At 44.0% G+C, this 19,304-nt stretch overlaps 1 protein-coding gene across 2 annotated transcripts in view; it reads right to left on the bottom strand.

Annotated features, from left to right (window-relative positions):
• FTCDNL1 (formiminotransferase cyclodeaminase N-terminal like) overlaps positions 1–19,304 on the bottom strand; it is a 38,515-nt gene that overhangs the window by 11,668 nt on the left and 7,543 nt on the right. The window contains exon 2 of one of the 2 annotated variants that reach the window (XM_075284994.1): positions 8,404–8,503. In XM_075284994.1, coding sequence (XP_075141095.1) covers positions 8,404–8,503 — 100 coding nt within the window. The remainder of the gene's footprint in view (positions 1–8,403; positions 8,504–19,304) is intronic. The other variant, XM_075284995.1, reaches the window with a different exon arrangement.

The raw sequence follows: 19,304 nt of genomic DNA, 5'->3' as shown, positions 1-19,304 counted from the left end.
TTCCATCTTCTGCCGACAGGAGACGAAAACCCGGCAGTCAGTGTCCGCCCGTGAGCGTTTTGTGGTCTAATCGGCGGAAATGTTTTTGTTTTTTTTTTAACTGGACACAAAGTCCTGTATGTCCAACTCTGTGTCGTTAAAAAAAAAACCGGTTTCGCCGCGGAGAGCACAAAACACTCACGGGCAGACACTATGCAAACCCAGAAAAGTAACTGCCGGTTTCCGTCTCCCTTCCAGTTTCGTGGGCAGGAAACGGAAACTTGAAAGCAGAGACCAGGGCACAGATGTGAACCCGCCCTAACTTTTTAATGTCTTGTTAGGCTAAGGCCCCACATAGCAGACTGTATCCAGAAAGCACTGTAGGAAAAACCACATCCCAGTACCGCCAGCATTTCCGTAGGTATATTTGACATGCTGCGATTTCCAAAAGTAATTTTCTGCAATGTTTGCATGGGATTCGCTATCTCACCTCCACCAACAACAGTTTTTTGCATCCTTTAATAGAAGCCACTGATTCTGGCACAGTTGGAATTTCTTTCTCCTGCCCCCACCATTCTTGAACAATCAGGGTAGTTAGTTTTGGCATTTGATATGCTAATTATTTTTTTTATTGTCAGGTGAGCAGTGTCAGACAGGAGCAGGCAAGGGGGTGTGATTCAGATCTCTCTGAATCTGTCCAATCAGAAGAAACAGTGTCAGATTTACTAGTCACGCCCCTTGTCTGCTCCACCCACCTGACAGTAGAGAGATCAGTTAGTATACTAGACTTAAATGAACTGCAAAGATTTCTCAGGAACAGTCGGGGGCTAGAGAAAAAGTTCCAACTGTGCCGACGGAATCAGAGGAGCAGTATGTACTAAAATAGGCAAAGAACTAGTTGGTGAATGTGGTGAAGGGTCTTATTTATGTAGTGGCTTTGACTGCTTACATTAAGGTTGAGTTCAGACGGGGATTTTTGGTCAAGATTTTGAGGCAGAATCCGCCTGAAAATCCTGACCAAAAAAAAAAAAAAAAAAACGGCTCCCATTGAAATCAAAGGGAGCCGGTCATTTCTTTTTTCCGCGAGTGGTCTGTTCCAGCTCCTGGAAAAAAAGAAGCAACGTGATCATTCTTCAGGTGGATGCCGCAGCTGGTAAACTCTCTACCGACTAAGCCATTCATTTGGGCCTAATATGGAGCGGAGTGCCGTGACTGGATATCGGCGCACTACACCAGCATCCAGTCGCAGCTACCGTTTTTCGGTACAGAATCTGAGACGGCCTCCGCCTTAAATTCTGGATCAAAAAACTCTGTCTGAACTCAGCTTTAGGGTAAGTTCACACAGGGCTTTTTGGTCAGGATTTTGAGACTGTACTCGCCTCAAAATCCTGACCAAAAAGATGATTTCAATGGGAGCCGTGCAGGTGGAAAAAGAAGCAAGATGCTCATTCCTCAGGCCGTTTCGTTCCAGTCCAAAATACCCCATCTGAACTTACCCTTACTGTTGTACAGAATCCAGAGTAAGGGTGCATGCACACTACGTAACGCCGGGCGTGTATGAGAGCCGTACACGCCGGCGTTACAGCAGGGCTGCCGAACACTTCCCATTCACTTCAATGGGAGCGCTCGTAAACGCCGCTGTTACGAGCGCTCCCATTGAAGTGAATGGGAAGTGTTCGGCAGTCTGCTGTAATGCCGGCGTGTATGGCTCTCATACACGCCCGGCGTTACGTAGTGTGCATGCACCCTAAGGTGACATGAGAGGCGATATAAGCTGTTAATTGCTAAATAGTGTATTATGAAAGAGCAGAACCCCTAAAGAATAAACTATTCAGATAAAGGTATATAGATAGAATTCTGCAGAATATAAAGGCAATGAGCCCATGGTACAGAGCTAGGTTCACACCTGCGTTCAGCTGTCCGTTCTGTGGTTTCCGTCTTCTGCATGCCAGAAGACGGAAACCACAGACCGGGTCTGGCCGTGAGCGGTGGTGAGCGTTTTATGCTCTCCGCCGCGAAACCGTTTTTTTTCATCCGGACACAGAGTACTGCATGTCCGACTCTGTGTCCGGACTATAAAACCCGGTTTTGCGGCGGAGAGCATAAAACGCTCACCGCCGCTCACGGCCGGACCACTTTCTCACCCATTCAAATGAATGGGTGAGAGAGACTCCTGCAGGTTTCCGTCTCCTGCTCTGTTTTATGCAGGAAACGGAAACCTGCAGAACGGACTCCTGGGCGCAGATGTGAACGAGCCCTTAGTTTGGGATCAGTTGTAAGTTTTCCGTTTGGAATCAAACCTAATCCTGTGAACATGGAGGAGAAATAAAATCTCCCCACAGACCAGAATGGTTTTTCTTTGTTGTCGCATCTGACTTCATTTGTTGTTATGCAGATTTTGCTGTGGATTTCTGGCCTAATCTTCTCATGCTATACAGGCACATATAAAGTATATTTTGGGGTAAACACTTACAAAGGAGAAGCGATAGACTTTACATTTTGTGTCCAATTATTCTTTGTGAATTGGTACATTACATTATAATTGGAATTAGCATTAATTGCATTAGAACTAGAATGAGAATTGATCCAATAAAATTTTATAGCAAATATTATGGCGTATAATCACAGTGTTGGAAGCAATGGGAGCCTAAGAGGATCGGTCACCTTTCCAGACATCTTTGTTTTATTCCTCGATCTATAACAACATATAACATATATAATTTCGCTTGTCATGGGTGTTTGTTCCTACACAGACTCGCAGCTTTTATTGGATTGTGTAGGGACTGATAAAACCCAGTTAACCTAGAATAACATACGGCACTGTCTAGAATTGTTATTAATGTCAGATTTACTTAAAAATAGCAGTCAGCTGACAAGTCTTTGGGAACGTACCACCAAACAAGACAATCTCACAGATTCCATTTGCACTGTCCATACACTATTGTAACTACATATGTCCACCTATAAACCATGCTCAATGTATGAAGGTTACGGGAATAAAATCCATACTCTAGGCATACATAATACAGTCATGCATGACAATACAAATACCGTTCCTTGTCAATATTAGGGTTAAACCAAAAATGTAAAAAAAAAAAAAAAATCCATGCCGAAATTCATGTGTCCAGACAAAGCGTTAAACGTTTTATAGGCTTTTCATTTCCCTAGCAAATGAAGTAATTTAATTAACAGCTTTTTTTAATTCCCTTGGGATCTCTTTTTCACTTGCTCAGCTAAAATAATGTTCACAAATGATGTTGAGATCTTAAAGCAACAGCGAGCATATTTATTAAATCATGGGATGTCATGAGGCCTTTTATGGCCTATTCATTACATCTGGTGACTTCTGGTTCAGCACTGCACAGTAAGCAAAAGCCATTATTCTACAGAGTGTCATTGTGGCATGCGTGATACTGCTGATGTTCTCCTACGTATTGGGGTAGAAATCGCACATTCTTAGTGCACTGGAGAAATCCTATGATGGTCTATTGTTCTACGGCCATGGACTTTCCCATATAGTTTCTATGAAACGTATAGCTCCATATACAATCTATGATATTCCAGGCCTATGTCTTACCACACATACCGTGTTTCCCCGAAAATAAGACAGTGTCTTATATTAAATTTTGGTCCTAAAGATATGCTATGTCTTATTTTCAGGGGATGTCTTATTCAATTGTAGTGTGCTGCTGCCACCACTGTGCTACGCTGAGATGTGCTTGCTGCACAAAGACTGTATGAAGAAAAACATTGCAGCTGGCTGAACACTGTGTGCGGTGCTCTGTGTGCACAGGAAAGCCGGCTGCTGCTGTGATACCGTGTGTTGTATCCACTTTTCCGGCTGCTGTGCGATGAGCTGGGAGAGTGGTGCTTAGTGTATACCCAGTGGGCATCTCCCAGCTCATCCTACAGCAGCAGGAACAGTGGATACAACGTATCGCAGCGGCGTCAGCAGTCGGCATACCTGTGCACAAGGAACATCGCACACAGTGTTCCACCGGCTGCAATGGTTTTTTTCATACAATGTTTGCGCAGAAAGATTATTATTATTGGGGGATGTCTTACTTTCAGGGGTGCCTTATTTTCAGGGAAACAGAGTAATAAACCTATTGTGTATCCTAAATGGATAAATGACATATAATACTGCATAACATCTGTAAGGCTGAGGCCCCTCATAGCAGACACGCAGCTTTTTTTGTTGCGTTTTTTTGAGGCAAAGCCAAGACTAGATTGAGCAGAAGGTATAAGGCCGGGTTCACACGGGAGGTTTTTGTACCGGATTCTGAGGCGGCATTCCGGTCCAAAAAACGGCTATCCGCGACTGGATGCCGATTCAGTGCAGTCGCGGAATTCTGGTCTGGATTAGGCCCAAATGAATGGGCCTAGCCGGGAGGGAGGTGTCACGAGGCGGACGTCCCCAGTCGAATCAGCCGCAGAAGGAAAAGAAAAGACACCGAGTGCACTAAGTGTAGTATTACACTGTTGAAATGAAACAAATCTTGTGATGATGAAAAACGACCAGTTGGCGTCTCACCTGATAGGGTTATGACAGGATCACAACACCAGGACGCATCCTGCCCGACGTGTATTTGTGATTTTTGCACTTGAGAAAGGGTGACTTACAACCCGAAACGCGTTGTGCTGTACTATTTATACTTCATTAAAGCTGTTCATATCCATACGATTGTTTCCTGCTTTCCCTGTACGACCTTTGATCGCGGATCCTCTTCTCCATTTGCTGAATCAGCCGCAGAATCCACCTGAAGAAAGGCTCCCATTGATCGGCTGCCATTGATTTCAATTGGAGGCGGTTTTTGAGCTGGATTCTGACGGGAATTCCGCGTCAAATCCGTCCCAAAAAACTCACGTGTGAACTTACCCTCAGAGCTTCCTATATATCTCCTGTTCCATTTGTAGCTATTCTTGGTTTTAGCTCAAAAAACTGCTGCAAAATCTGCAACAAAAAAAGCTGCGTTTCCGTAATGTGGGGCCTCAGCCTAAATAAGACACACCTAAAGGCTGAAACCCCATATTATGGAAACGCAGCTTTTTTTGTTGCAGATTTTATAGCAGTTTTTAAGCCAAACCCAAGAATGGTTACAAAAGGAATGGGAGATATATAGGAAGTTCTTATACTTCTACCTTGTGCTCAAACTACTCCTGGCTTTGGCTCAAAATACTGCAACCAAAAAAGTTGCGACTCCGCAATGTGGGGCCTTAATCTAAAGCTAATGTTGCAAAAACGCACCATTTTTTGTTGCAGACTTTGCTGCATTATTTTGAGTCAAAGTCAGGAGTGGCTTGGAAAAGAATGGGAAATATAAAGGAAGTTCTTAGATCTTTCACTTCTGATAAATCTACTCCTGGCTTTGGCCCAAAAAATTGCAGCAAAATCTACAACAAAAAATGCATTTCCACAATATGGGGCCTAAGGCCAGGGCCCCACAGGCCGGAAACGCGGCGTTTTACAGTACTTGCAAAGTGGATGGGATTTATGCAAATGCCGTGCCTACTTTGTGACTAAAATCACTGCGCAGACAAGCTATGGTTTCCAAAACCGGCGCGGTTTGGAGCTATATAAATAAGTAAAATAAATGTTCACATGGCATACGCTCTCTTTCTCTTCCATGTAGAGTACAGCCCAGTGGCGTTAGTAAAGTCTTGTGGGCCCCGGTGCAATATTTTGTCCAGGGCCCCCTACCTCATCCCTATAGTGATGGTTATGGGTACTAAGGAGTTTAATCCACCTTAGTGTGGTTAGTGTAATCTGTGGGTCTCCTTGGCATATGGGCCACATGCAGGGCCGGCTCCAGGTTTTTATGGGCCCTTGGGCGACAGAGCCTCAGTGGGCCCCCTTGTAAAGGAGGTGGAGGAGTCGAGACACTGTGTGTTGCAGATGAAGCAAGTGACGTCATGCAGGAGTGTGGCGTCACCAACGCCATACCTCCCAATCTTTTAAAGAGTAGAAAGAGGGGCAAAATGTGCAAATTTAGCTCCACCCACTTTTATGTTGATTCCACCCATTCTCATTCATTTATTATGTGCTCCCACACAGTATAATCCTCCTACAGTCACCTGTAAATTATATGCCCCCCCTCCATCTCTCCCCCAGTTTCATATACACCCTTCCTCTGCCCCCAGTTTCATGTCCCTCCTCCATCTCTGTCCCCAGTTTCATCACGTTCTCCCCCTTCATCTGCCCACAGTTTCATGTCCCCCGTCTCTGCCCCAGTGTCATGCCGTTCCCCCCCCCTCCCCTTGATTTGCCCCTTCAGTTTCATTGGGCCCCCTCCATCTCTGTCCCCAGTGTCATGCCGTTCTCTCCCCACCCCCTCCATCTGCCCCAGTGTCATGCTGTTCTCCCCCCCTCCATCTGCCCCAGTGTCATGCTGTTCCCCCCTCCCCTTCATTTGCCCCCCAGTTTCTTTGGGCCCCCTCCATCTCTGTCCCCAGTTTCATGCCGTTCTCTCCCCACCCCCTTCATCTTCTCCAGTGTCATGCCGTTCCACCCCCCTCCCCTTCATTTGCCCCCCAGTTTCATGGGCCCCCTTCATTATGTTTCACCTTAATATGTAATACAAAACAAACACTTACACTCACCTTCTATAACTCACCTTCCATCGTTCCCCCGACGCTCCTCTCTCTCTCCCTCCAATCACATACGCGATGCAGGAGCTGTGAGATCAGCTCCTGCTTAGCTCCGGCCCGGCTTGCGTGTGTAGGCGTGATGCGATGACGTCATCGCGCCTACACACGCAACCCGGGCCGGAGCTTTAAAGCAGGAGCTGATCTCACAGCTCCTGCATCGCGTATGTATTCCAGCTCATCGGCGGACGGACGCCGATGAGCTGAAATTGTGACAGGCAAGTGCCGGGGGGCCCCCAGAGGCTCTGTGGGCCCCGGCACTTGCCCGACTATGCCGTGCGCTGACGCCGGCCCTGGCCACATGGAAGCTGCAATCTCAATACCGATGCCAATGCTTATGGGCCCCTAAGTCTCCTGGGCCCCAGTGCGACTGCAACCCCGCAAGTTATGCCCCAGGTACAGCCTGTAGTCTCATATCTACATGGCGACTGTACTGCATGTATCATCTACTCCTCATTTCATTTCTCATGTCTTCATCAATGTGAGCAGGAATAGCTGTGTGATGCTGCCATCTGCAGGCTAAATTAATTGTGACAGTCAAGTTATTTGGTAGGAGTTTCTTTTCAGATCAGAATAACACTAGTACAGTGAATCCGTATTGATCATAGAGGTCTGACTTAGTACCGCAGTTGTTGACTAGTTGTTTCATGAGCACAGCAGCCTCTTCATTTTGTACACTGCTGTGTCTACATGCAGAAATGCATATAATATCAAGTAACTGCGATGACGCTGCAATACCCCGCACCTCTGCTACTACGTAGATGGCATGCAGGTAGATGGACCTCAGTGTTGTGACCCATTTAAACAGGAGTGCAGATAGCCTTATCCAAGCAATCTAAAAAATTTTTAGCAATATTAAGGATAGGCTATAAATATTCTGATTTAAGAAAACCCCTTGAAGCCAGGGCCCCATATAGCACAAACACCGCGATTTGGCCACAGCAATAAACCTGGCTTTTTACAATACCTGCAAAGTGGATGGGATTCTGGCTAATCCCATCCACACAATGCAGAAAAAAAATCTGCAGCGGTAATACTACGACTTCTCACGTTTTTGTAAATTGCAGCATCTCAATGATTATAGATAGGCATAAGAGAAGCAGAAAGTCCGCAGAGTTTTCCTTTGTGGACTTTCTGCTTCTATTATACTCATAGGGAGACCTCCAGCATTTCCGTATGTATAATTGACATGCTATGATTTACAAAAACGCAACGTTTTTTGAAATCGCAGCGCGTCCGCCGCGGATTTTATTCTGCAATGTATGGATGGGATTAGCCAGAATCCCATCCACTTTGCAGGTGCTGTATAATGCTGCAGTTTTTGCAATGTGTCGTAGCATTTACACTACGTGGGTCACTAGGCCACACGTAGCGAAACACAGCAAAAAAATCACTGCAAAAAAAAGCCTTTCTTTCCGCATCGTTTTTCATTGTGTTTTTGCAGATTTTTTTCTCGGCAGACTTTCTAACCATATTCTACCCATATGGAAAACGTCAGTGTTTCTGACATACTGCGGTTTTTGAAATCGCAGCTTTTCCAATACAGATTTTTTTCTGCAATGTGTGGATGGAATAAGCCAGAATCCCATTCACTTAGCAGATGTAAAATGCAGGTTTTTTGCTGCAGCATTTCCACAGTGTCAAAAACGTGTTGTTTTCGCAACGTGGGGCTTCAGCCTAAAGGATTCGGGCTTGGCTAACCAGTGACTATTCAATGCTTTTAGTTTCCAGCTTATTACATCATTTGACAAGTGACAAAACAGTTTCTGAATATTTCACTTACCTATCTGTTCACTGGTAGAGACGATGGTAAGAACCGACCTGTTGTAGTCATGGTTGGAGAACACGTTCAGCACAGATGTGTCTGGATGTCTCTGACCTGTCATCACAAAATAAATGGCTTTTCTCCAGGTACAGGCTTAAAATAATGATACTTCATCATGTAAATCATGTGTGCGATCATTAACTAGTTAATTACTGTACACGACTCAGGCCCGGGAGCAGAATCCAGACCACAGGCCTGGGACATGGAACAGAAACCAGGTGAGATAAATTGTAATCTGAACTATTCGTAGACAAAAGCCCAATACTGTATAGGGAATTTCTGCAATAAAATTCCCACTTTATTCACTTAGGAGATTAAGGGATGGATTCCATCCAACTAAAATCTTATCAAATACAAGAATAATCTGTATCCCCAACTAATTCTAGTAAATATCCGTTAGTATATACAAGGCACATCCATGGCAGGAAACCGATTCTTAGGCCCAGTTCACATCTGCGTTTGGGCTATTCCGTTCCCCTCTCCTGCAAGCAGCACTTTTCTCTCCGCATTTTTTGTGCAGAAACCACACGGACCCCATTACAGTCTATGGGGTCCGTGGGTTTCCTGAGGTAACCGCTTTTTTATGCGGATTAGGTTTCTGTTCCAGGGGTTCCCCAGTGGACCTCTGAACGGAAACCCATGCCAGATGTGAACCGGGCCTCAGCCGTAGATAGTTAATTTTATAAATACACATTGGATATGTCATAGGCAAATCTTCAAAATTAGTCCAAGGCCTTATTCACAAATGTCAAAAATAGACGTCTCAAAACTGTTTTTTGAACACATTGATTTCAATGGGGAAATTCACATGTCCATTTTTTCATGGTCTGTTTTAATGGGCCGCCTAAAAAAATAGGGCATGTTGTATTTTTACCCCTCTTCACATATCCCTCAATAGACTCAAGTGTATAATGGGTCCCTGAAAACTGATGCCCCGCAAATGCAAAACGGATGTGAAAAAATTGGACGGTTTCTCAATCTTTCCATTTGTCAACAGTTGTGAGAATATGGTAAATACATAAACCATATTGCTGATGTTTCTGAGTAACATCCCTTTCCTATAGAAGCCCATGTAAAGAAATATATACTGTATAGTATAATACATATATATATATATATATATATATATATATATATATATATATGGACTGGACACCACTGGACTAGCAACTGCATTATTAAATGGAAACCCCAATGGGTTTTTTTTTTGGATTCATCAGGTGTATGGAGGTCCAAGGGTCAGTTTCACATATGCTCACATAAGCTTACTTGACTCATATGTCTTAGGGAGATTCACACGATGTAACACGGCGTTGATTCTGACATGTAAACTCGTGTCAGAATCAGCGCTGCAAAACAGAATCCCATTGACTTCAATGGGTTCCGTTTAGCGCGCGTAACACATTGAAATCAATGGGAGGCTTTTTAACCCATTGATTTCAATGTGTTACGCGCTAAACGGAACCTATTGAAGTCAATGGGATTCTGTTTTGCAGCGCTGATTCTGACACAAGTTTACGTGTCAGAATCAACACCGTGTTACATTGTGTGAATGCCCCCTAACAGACACATTAGGCACAATGCGAAAAAGGCATTTGGAAATGGAGCTCATAGACCTATGCTGAATATACACAAGTCCTAGGACGAGGAAGCAGATACATATTTTCATACATTTCATTCACATTAGATGTTTGTTGTTGGAGCTTTGCCAATCTAAATGGGCTGTTTTCTATTGTTTTCCCTGGAGATAAGCAGTGTCAAGCGTCTGTAAGTCATTCATTCTCCTACTGAAGTAGTGTCGGACTGCGGTGCCTAAGGCCCATCAATAGAATTCATTCAGAGGGCACACTATACAGCTAAATGCAATATTACCTGCCTACCATTCACAAATTCCTAAAACTGCACTGACACAATGGTTTTTTAGTATCAGCATGCTACCTAGCCCCTACCTTGGAGTGTTCTTGCTCTGTGGCCCTGGAGACGCTGGGGAACCTATTGTGAGTGGACTGCCTTAGGCCTCATGCACACAGCCATAGTGTAGTAACGGGGCACCTATAGGCTTTTTTGAGCCCTACTGTACTTTTATCATTTCAATTTCATATGGTGTCAGATTTCATCTAAGTTAATTTCAGCAACAAACCCCCAGACCTGTTTTTCATCTGAACGGGACACTATGAAGTATCACAATACTTATGCATATCAAATAATAAGCACATGTATTCCTTGTAGAGAATGGCCTCAGTATTATCTGTGTGTTTACATAGACAGATAACAGACTTGGCTTTATCAGCAAACTGGAATTAGCTCAACTGATTGTCCTGTAGAAGTGTAGCTAACAGTGAGAGCAGTGAGTGATGTCACTTGTCTCACAGGTCGTGTTTATGGAAACGCTGTCTAAACAATGGAAGGAATAAGTTCACATAGCAGGCAAACAGAGCAGCATCTCTAAAACAATATATTTAGGAAAAGTCTTCAATTTACATAAGCTACCAATATAGATAGGATCCTTGAGATGGGACAACCCCTTTAAGTTTGCAATGCGGCATATGTATCAGAAAATGCTTCATGCAGAATGAAGGTAAGTTGTCTTTCAAGTGTTACTTATTGTGGGTAGGTGCCCTATAGGTCAATGTTCTACAGTACAGTACCCTTTAACATGATTAATCATCCTTGCAAGGCCTATTGAAGGGTCAAACATTGACTTATATATGGTAGTTCCTCCCAATAGGTGCCACTAGACAAGACAAGCATTATCCCCCAAATATTCATGCCATTCGTACCATAAATGCTATGTGTATAGAGTCATGAGGTTTTAAGGAATGTCAGTACGTGAACAGATGGACAAGGCCTAGAAGACTGCTATAAAATACGGTAACATATACAACTTGTAGCACAGGGGAAAAAAGTGGTCACTACTTATATGTGTAAACGGGAATCCATGAATTCTTATTCACAGACGCAAAAATCTAGAATATGGTTAAAAACCCTCTAGACCTGCCACGTATAAGATGCAATCCAGTCAACAGTGCGACAATCTACCTTATTGACCACTATATGATACTACCCCTACTAACAACCTGTTTTGGATATATTTTATAAAACTACGTAAAAAAAGAAGATAGCCTGCCCACCAAAAACACTAAGGACCAATGTACATACGCACGAACCACATGACTTCAGTTTATGATGTGCTCAGAGTAATTCTAAGAAAAGAAAACACATTTTCTGACAATTTCTTCAGGTTCCATCCAGGAAGGAGAAGAAGAATGAATAGAATAACTGCAGGCGGAATTTGCTGTCAGCGTGATCCTCTGCAGAAGTAAATTGTTTTGTCTGCGTAATGGAGTATAATAGCTGTAATTTCACTTGAACCAAAGCCACTAATAGGACTGCAAAGCGTTTATCTAAGGCCCAGGGTATCCCACCAGCACACGGCTGGCAGATTGCTGGGTGCAATCGCTTAATCACTAGGCTGATAACCTAATCCCATAAAACCACTAAGGAGCCAAGGAAATAAAAGATTGGCCTCCACTGATTTGCCAGGCAGTCAAGTTGTGTTAAGTAAACTACAAAGTGTAATGAATAATATGGCGTGTTGTCGGATACCCGAGGTGTTTTCTGCTGCCAACCAGACACATTTGCAGTGTTGTCCAGTGCCATTATTCCTTGGGTAACATTCTTTGTACGCTGCTCACTAATGTAGTCTAAGCAACGTTGTATATACGGTCTGTATCCAAACCCACATTATATAAGCAGAAATGTCATGTCGATGACACGCCTGGAAAGGAAAAGACAACATGCCCACAGCCTGATAAGATTTTAACATCTTAAGGAACAAACCTATTTTAGCAATAAAGGGGCTCTATCATTGGGAAAAGTCATTTTTAACTACCGGTAATCACATCCTTACATAGCCTTTAGAAAGGCTATTCCACACCTACCTTTAGTATGTAAATTGCCTCAGTAGTTTTTGAATAAGTCAGTTTTTATTGATATGCTAATTAGACTATTGGTGCACCATCATGCACCCTCTTTGCTATTCTTTCCTATGTATGTATACAACACAGGCTGCTGCTGCTGACTTCCTGTTTGCACACACAGATAGGAGATAATAGAAGAGACGAGTGCTGCTGGGAACTTCCTGTGCTGGCTGGAAGCTCATTAGCATATGAATAAATATGGACTTATTCAAAATCACTGAGGCAATCTACATACTATAGGTAGGTGTGGAATAGCCTTTCTAAAGCCTATGCAAGTATGTGATTAGTTAAAAATGACTTTTCCCAATTATAGAGCCCATTTATAACAACATGTTCTCTTGACTTCGGGTTGCTGAGTTCCATAGAGTCCTAATTTTTCTAGTAGGATGACATGTATTTTTGGATAACGTATTACACAGTCCAGTCATATTAATGTGACCACCGCTACTTTTGACGTCAACGTTAAATAACCAATCGCAGAAGGCACGTGTCATCAGCCATCTGGGTGCACTCATCATTGTGGAAGGCACGATGGATCAACATAAGTATGCATCTATCCTTGTGGACCATGTTCACCCCTACATGCGAAATGTTTTTCCTCAGGATGATGGCATCTACCAGCAGGACAATGCGACGTGACATAAAGCTCGCAGTGTACGTGCGTGGTTCGAGGAGCACCAGGATGAGTTTACCGTACTCCCTTGGCCAGCAAATTCCCCGGACTTGAACCCAATCGAGAATCTGTGGGACCACCTGGATCGGGTTGTTCACACCCAGATGCTCAACCGCGTAACCTAGCACAGCTGGCCACTGCACTGGAGTTGGCATGGCTCAACATCCCAGTGACATCATCACAACATCCCCGCTCTTCCTGCACGTCTCGCAGCGGTCCGCTCTGCCAAAGGTGCTTATTCTGGAGTTTGACAGGTGATCACATTAATGTGACTGGACTGTGTATAGCTTTCAACATCTCTTTCTAGGGAACGGGAGAAACACAGCAATTCCACTAGAGATTTTTTGTATATTAAGTTTTGTGATATTCACCATGTGGCACAAATAACGAGTTACCTTAATTTTTGGGGTCCATATGGTAAGAGCGATACCTATTATGGATAGTTTTCTTTTATCATTTACTACTTTTACACTATAATAGAACATTTTGTGGAAAAAAAAAGTGTATTGCTGCATTTCAAGAGCCCTTACTTTTTAATTTTTCTACAGCTGTATCCAATTGTTTGGGGGGGGGGAGGGGGCTGAACTAGATGTTTTTTTTAAAAACTATTTTAAAATATACATGTAATTCATGAATTTTGAGGTGGTTTTAGGCACTATATCTACTGAATAACAGAACTAGTATATTTAACCCTAAGGGTGCATTCACACTACGTAATCGCCAGCTTATTCTGAACGTAAAACACATTCAGAATCAGCGGCGTATAAAGCAGTTCCATTCATTTCTATGGGAGCCGGCATACGAGCGCTCCCCATAGAAATGAATGGGCTACTTCTTTCACTGCGAGCAGTCCCATTGAAGTGAATGGGATGTGCTAGCGTATACGGCTCGGCATGAGCAGAGCTTACCGTATACGCCGGCACTTCCCATTCACTTCAATGGGACTGCTCGCAGTGAAAGAAGTAGCCCATTCATTTCTATGGGGAGCGCTCGTATGCCGGCTCCCATAGAAATGAATGGAGCTGCTTTATACGCCGCTGGTTCTGAACGTGTTTTACGTTCAGAATAAGCTTCAGGAAACGTAGTGTGAATGCACCCTAAGGGTGCATGCACACTACGTAACGCCGGGCGTGTATGAGAGCCGTACATGCCGGCATTACAGCAGGGCTGCCGAACACTTCCCATTCACTTCAATGGGAGCGCTCGTAAATGCCGCTGTTACGAGCGCTCCCATTGAAGTGAATGGGAAGTGTTCGGCAGTCTGCCGTAATGCCGGCGTGTACGGCTCTCATACACGCCCGGCGTTACGTAGTGTGCATGCACCCTAAGGCTCCCGATCTACACTCCCTATCAGTATGTCTTTGGAGTATGGGAGGAAACCGGAGTACCTGGAATGAGTCACTACAATCACCCTGATGTAAATAAACTGTATTTTCAGAGTACTATGCCATGCAGATACCGCACATGCATGTAACTCTATATTGACCTTTGGCTTGTTACAGGAAACTCGCTTGTCTCCTGATTTTGACTCTGATGTTACCTCTCAGGCTGATTTTTGCCTTGGACCTGTTCACTCACCTATTCTGATTTGTCTTCAGATTGTGGTGCGTTTATTTCTTATACCAGTTTCTATAGTGATAACAGATAAGTCCATCTGGCTGTGCGGCAGGCGCTGGTAAAGGTATTTGGGTGCCTGAGAACTATCTCTCAGTGCTGTGTATGTTTTAAATAGCTTGTTCTACTGCTTTCTGTTGTCTTCTAGTTACTTCAATTTCTGATATTAGCTCGTTGAACAGGAGCAGAGATTCTTGAAGCCAAATACCCTGTATACAGCTCCTAACAGTCAGATCAGCTGATTGGTGCTGGACCCAGTGGCGTAACTAGAAATGGCGGGGCCCCGTGGCGAACTTTTGACATGGGGGCCCCCCGACCGACGCCGAAGACCCCGACAGACCCCCCCCTTCCCCCGCATTCCGTGCATTATTATGCCCCATAGTGGACACTGCACACAGTATTATGCCCCATAGTGGCTCCTACACACTATTATAACCCACAGTGGCCCCTATACACAGTACTATTCTCCATAGTGGCCCCTGCACACAGTATTATCCCCCATAGTGGCCCCTGCACACAGTATTATGCCCCATAGTGGCCCCTGCACACAGTATTATGCCCCATAGTGGACCCTGCACACAGGATTATGCCCCATAGTGGCCCCTGCACACAGTATTATGCCCCATAGTGGCCCCTGAACACAGTATTATGCCCCATAGTGGCCCCTGCACACAGTATTATGCCCCATAGTGGACCCTGCACACAGTATTATGCCCCATAGTGGCCCCTGCACACAATATTATTCCCCATAGTGGCTCCTATACACAGTACTATTCCCCATAGTGGGCGCTGCACACAGGATTATGCCCCATAGTGGCCCCTGCACACAGTATTATGCCCCTAGGTGGCTCCCGCACACAGTATTATTCCCCATTGTGTGCACCCCATGAACAATTATTATACTCTGGGGGGGGTTTCAGACCCCAAAGTATAATAATCGGAGAACCAGGGTGGGGGGATACCAACCAAAAAACACTTACTTACGGCCTAGTAAAAACAAACAAACAAAAAAAAAACGCAACAGTAGAGGTTGTCACTGGGCCCCTAATGTCCCGGGCCCTGTACTAGCTGCTACCACTGCTACTCCGGTAGTTATGCCCCTGGCTGGATCCCTCCCAATTAGACACTGATGACCTAATACCCAATAGACATGGGTCTTGGACAATCCCTTCAATAAATATATCTCTAAAAAACTTACATTGAGGCTAGTCTCCCATTTGTGCTGGCCTCTCAAAGCTACAGAGGACTTTTTTCTCCACGGGGTTCAGTATTCAGTGCTTACCCGCAGACCCTATAGACTATAATGGGGTCTACTGATTCAGGTGTGACCCTAGCCTCAAAATGTTTATAGTGTATTAGAGGGAACTGAAGCAGATTCAGATACATTTGTTTCTAGATCTAAACTCAACACTCCTGGACTCACCGTGCCGATTTACAGAATCAAAATGTCTGGATATAAAAGATTTTGGTTGTCTAAGGATAAACAAAGCTCTTCATGCTACAACTTTTATTTATGGCGATATCACTCCATTCGCTACATACTCTTGCATTTGGGAAAAAAAAAGATCCAGACTTGGGTATTTTAACACCCAAATGCCACACCAGCCATATTAGCATCTAAGTTTCTTTGTAGTCCCCAGCTCAGCAAAAAAAGCAGTCTGTCACCAATGAGCAGGAATTTGCACCATTAAAAAAAAATTGTTAAAATCTAAAAATTAAGAGCCTGAGGCATTTTGCAGCAAATATTCTTTATGATGTTTCTTTATGTTCTAAATGAGAGGATCTAATTTGTGAGTGATGAGGCAATGATTCTGTCAATCTGGCTCCCATAAAAACTTATGGGCAATACAAAAGTTCAACACAATAGCAATGAGAAATCGCTTTGCGAGGAAGGAAGTCATTATTCCTGGTTCACACTGGAGGAAAAGAGGAAATAAATATCATATTTTTTTCTATATAATGACTCTGGACCGCTGCATTATAGACATAGAAACAGCTTGCAAACTCCTTTGACAGAGGTCATTGCACAAAACTCTTAATCGTATGTGAACTGGAAATGCGACATAAAACCTTAAACGTCTATAGTGTCCCATGTTTTCCCTGCAGGTTTCCTCGGATTTTAAAACATTTCCTAATATCCTATAGGACAGACTTATCTATGGACCATATTCGTGCGGGTTCACACCTATGCCCAGTCTTCGCTTTGCGGGTTTCTGTCTTCTGCCCGAGAGACTGGACAGGAGTTGGAAACCTGGCAGTCAGTGTCCGCCCGTGAGCGTTTTCTGGTCTCCGTCTTTTTTTAACCGGACACAAAGTCCTGCATGTCTGACTTTGTGTCCGGTTAAAAAAACGTTTTCGACGCGGAGAGGCAGAAGACGCTCACGAGTGGACACTGACTGCCGAGTTTCCGTCTCTTGTCCAGTTTCTCGGGCAGAAGACAGAAACCCACAAAGCGGAGATCAGGTGAAGATGTGAACCCGCCCTTACTGAAACTGGTGCACCAGTGTATGTATGTATACTAGTAAGCCATTTTAAAGTAGCATGCTTATATTCCTCAATATGGCATATTACCATTACCATGTGAAAAGTGGCAGAAAGCTATAGTAAATAAGTTGCAGTGTGTGACTTGCACTTCATGTGCTCTTTTCCCAACACAGGGTGCATTCACACAGTGTAATGCGGCACTGATTACTGCATGATAACTTGTGTAAGAATCAGCGCTGCAAAACAGAATTACTTATTTTAAATTTGATTTTTATTGAGAAAAAAGAATATTACAATATTTAAAACAAACAGAACAAGAAACACCAGAGCGCCGTACATACACATTTCAGCCTATAAGATCAATACGCCGTTCAAGTCTCAGGGCATAAATACACCAAAAAGAACAAAATACCAGGAACCATGGTGTAACTAGAAAAACAAATAAAGACAGAAACTATAGCCGAGGGGAAAAAAGGGAACCACAAGAAGAGGACAAACAAGGAGAAAAGAGAACAGGGGTAACACAATAAAAAACAAAAGAAACAAAACAAAACACGCTCAAAGACAGTATACCTGAATATAGTACTGGTTATACAACAGAAATACAGCAGGAACAAAAATGAAGCCACCCGTAGTCAGGAATTAAATAAGGGATCCCAACGAGGCCTACCTAAGACTGTAAGGGAGGAGGTGCATTCCTAGTGTCCATAAAAGAGGACCAAAGGGACCACTTAAAACGGAAATTAGCATATGTATGGTTTTTGTTGGCCAGCATACGTTCCATAGTAAATGCTAAGTCAACATGGTGGATTAACTCAGCTACGGTTAGGCAAAGAGCAGACTTCCACTGGCGAGCAATCATAGCCCGAGCTGCCAGCACTATCTGCCCCAGTACAACCTGTGACCCCACGGGGAAAAGATCAGAATCCAAAAAACAAAGAGCAAGGCCAGGGGAGGGGTGTATAATAAGGCCAGTTATACTAGACATCAATTGAAATACTGCCGTCCAAAACGCTAGAATTGGAGGGCACTCCCACCATAAATGTATGAAGGAGCCTATGTGACCGCATCCCCGCCAGCAAAGACTCGAGCAGGAGGGATCTATGTGCGCTAATTGGCTTGGAGTCCTATACCAGCGTAACGCTATTTTCAGAGCTGTTTCCCAGTGGGCCGCACCTTTAGAAACTCGTTTGACAAACCCATTTGCAGCATACCAATCTGACAAAGAAATGGATCTGGCAAGGTCTGATTCCCAACGAAGCAGATGGAGAGGTTTGACCTGCTCAGCAGGGACAGAGAGGAAAGTATAAAATGTGGACAATCCACTTTTAGCCGGTGAGGATCGACTCCACATTCTCAAAGCTAGTCTGGGAAAGGTCAGCCACGAGGGGTCATGAGTATGAAAAAAGTGACGTAATTGCAAATATTTAAAAAAGTCGGTTTTGGGAAGGTGAAACTCATCTTGTAGCATAGAAAACGGTTTCAACCCCTCGTCGGAAAACAGATGAGCAATCTTATAGAGGCCTCTAGAGCTCCACCCTCGAAGGCTCAGCTGAGGAAGGAAAGCGGTCACATATAATAAGGGCAATTTCGACAAAGGAACCAAATCTTCCCTGGAGGTATGCGACAAATAATAACGCCAGGCAATCACGGATGCTCTAAGACTCAATAAAGGGGGGTGCACCTTGATGGGGGTCAGATCCTTAGGACGCAAAATACTCATAAGTGGGGCCTCTAACAAGCATTCCTCGACCTCAGCCCAACGCCACTTAGAAGAGTCGTCCCAACCAACTTTGAGTTGTTCAAGGATGGATGTCATGTAGTATTTCCTAACATCTGGGACACCCGCCCCACCGTAAGACCAAGGCCTAGTCATCACTTTAAATCGAACCCTGGACCTCTTACCCTCCCAGATAAATTTAGAAAGAATAGACTGTAATTTGGGAAAATACGAGTCCGGGAGAGGAATGGCGACTGTACGAAATGTATACAGAATAAGGGGTAGCGCCATCATTTTAACAATGGCTATTCTACTAGCCCAGGACAACATCGGTTGAGAAAAGGAAGAAAGGAGGGAGGAGATCTTAGTCAGAAGGGGGACATA

The sequence above is a fragment of the Leptodactylus fuscus genome, chromosome 8 (genome assembly GCF_031893055.1).
Source record: "Leptodactylus fuscus isolate aLepFus1 chromosome 8, aLepFus1.hap2, whole genome shotgun sequence".
In the NCBI taxonomy this organism is placed as follows: Eukaryota; Metazoa; Chordata; class Amphibia; order Anura; family Leptodactylidae; genus Leptodactylus; species Leptodactylus fuscus.
This window is presented reverse-complemented; position numbering and strand designations above follow the sequence as displayed.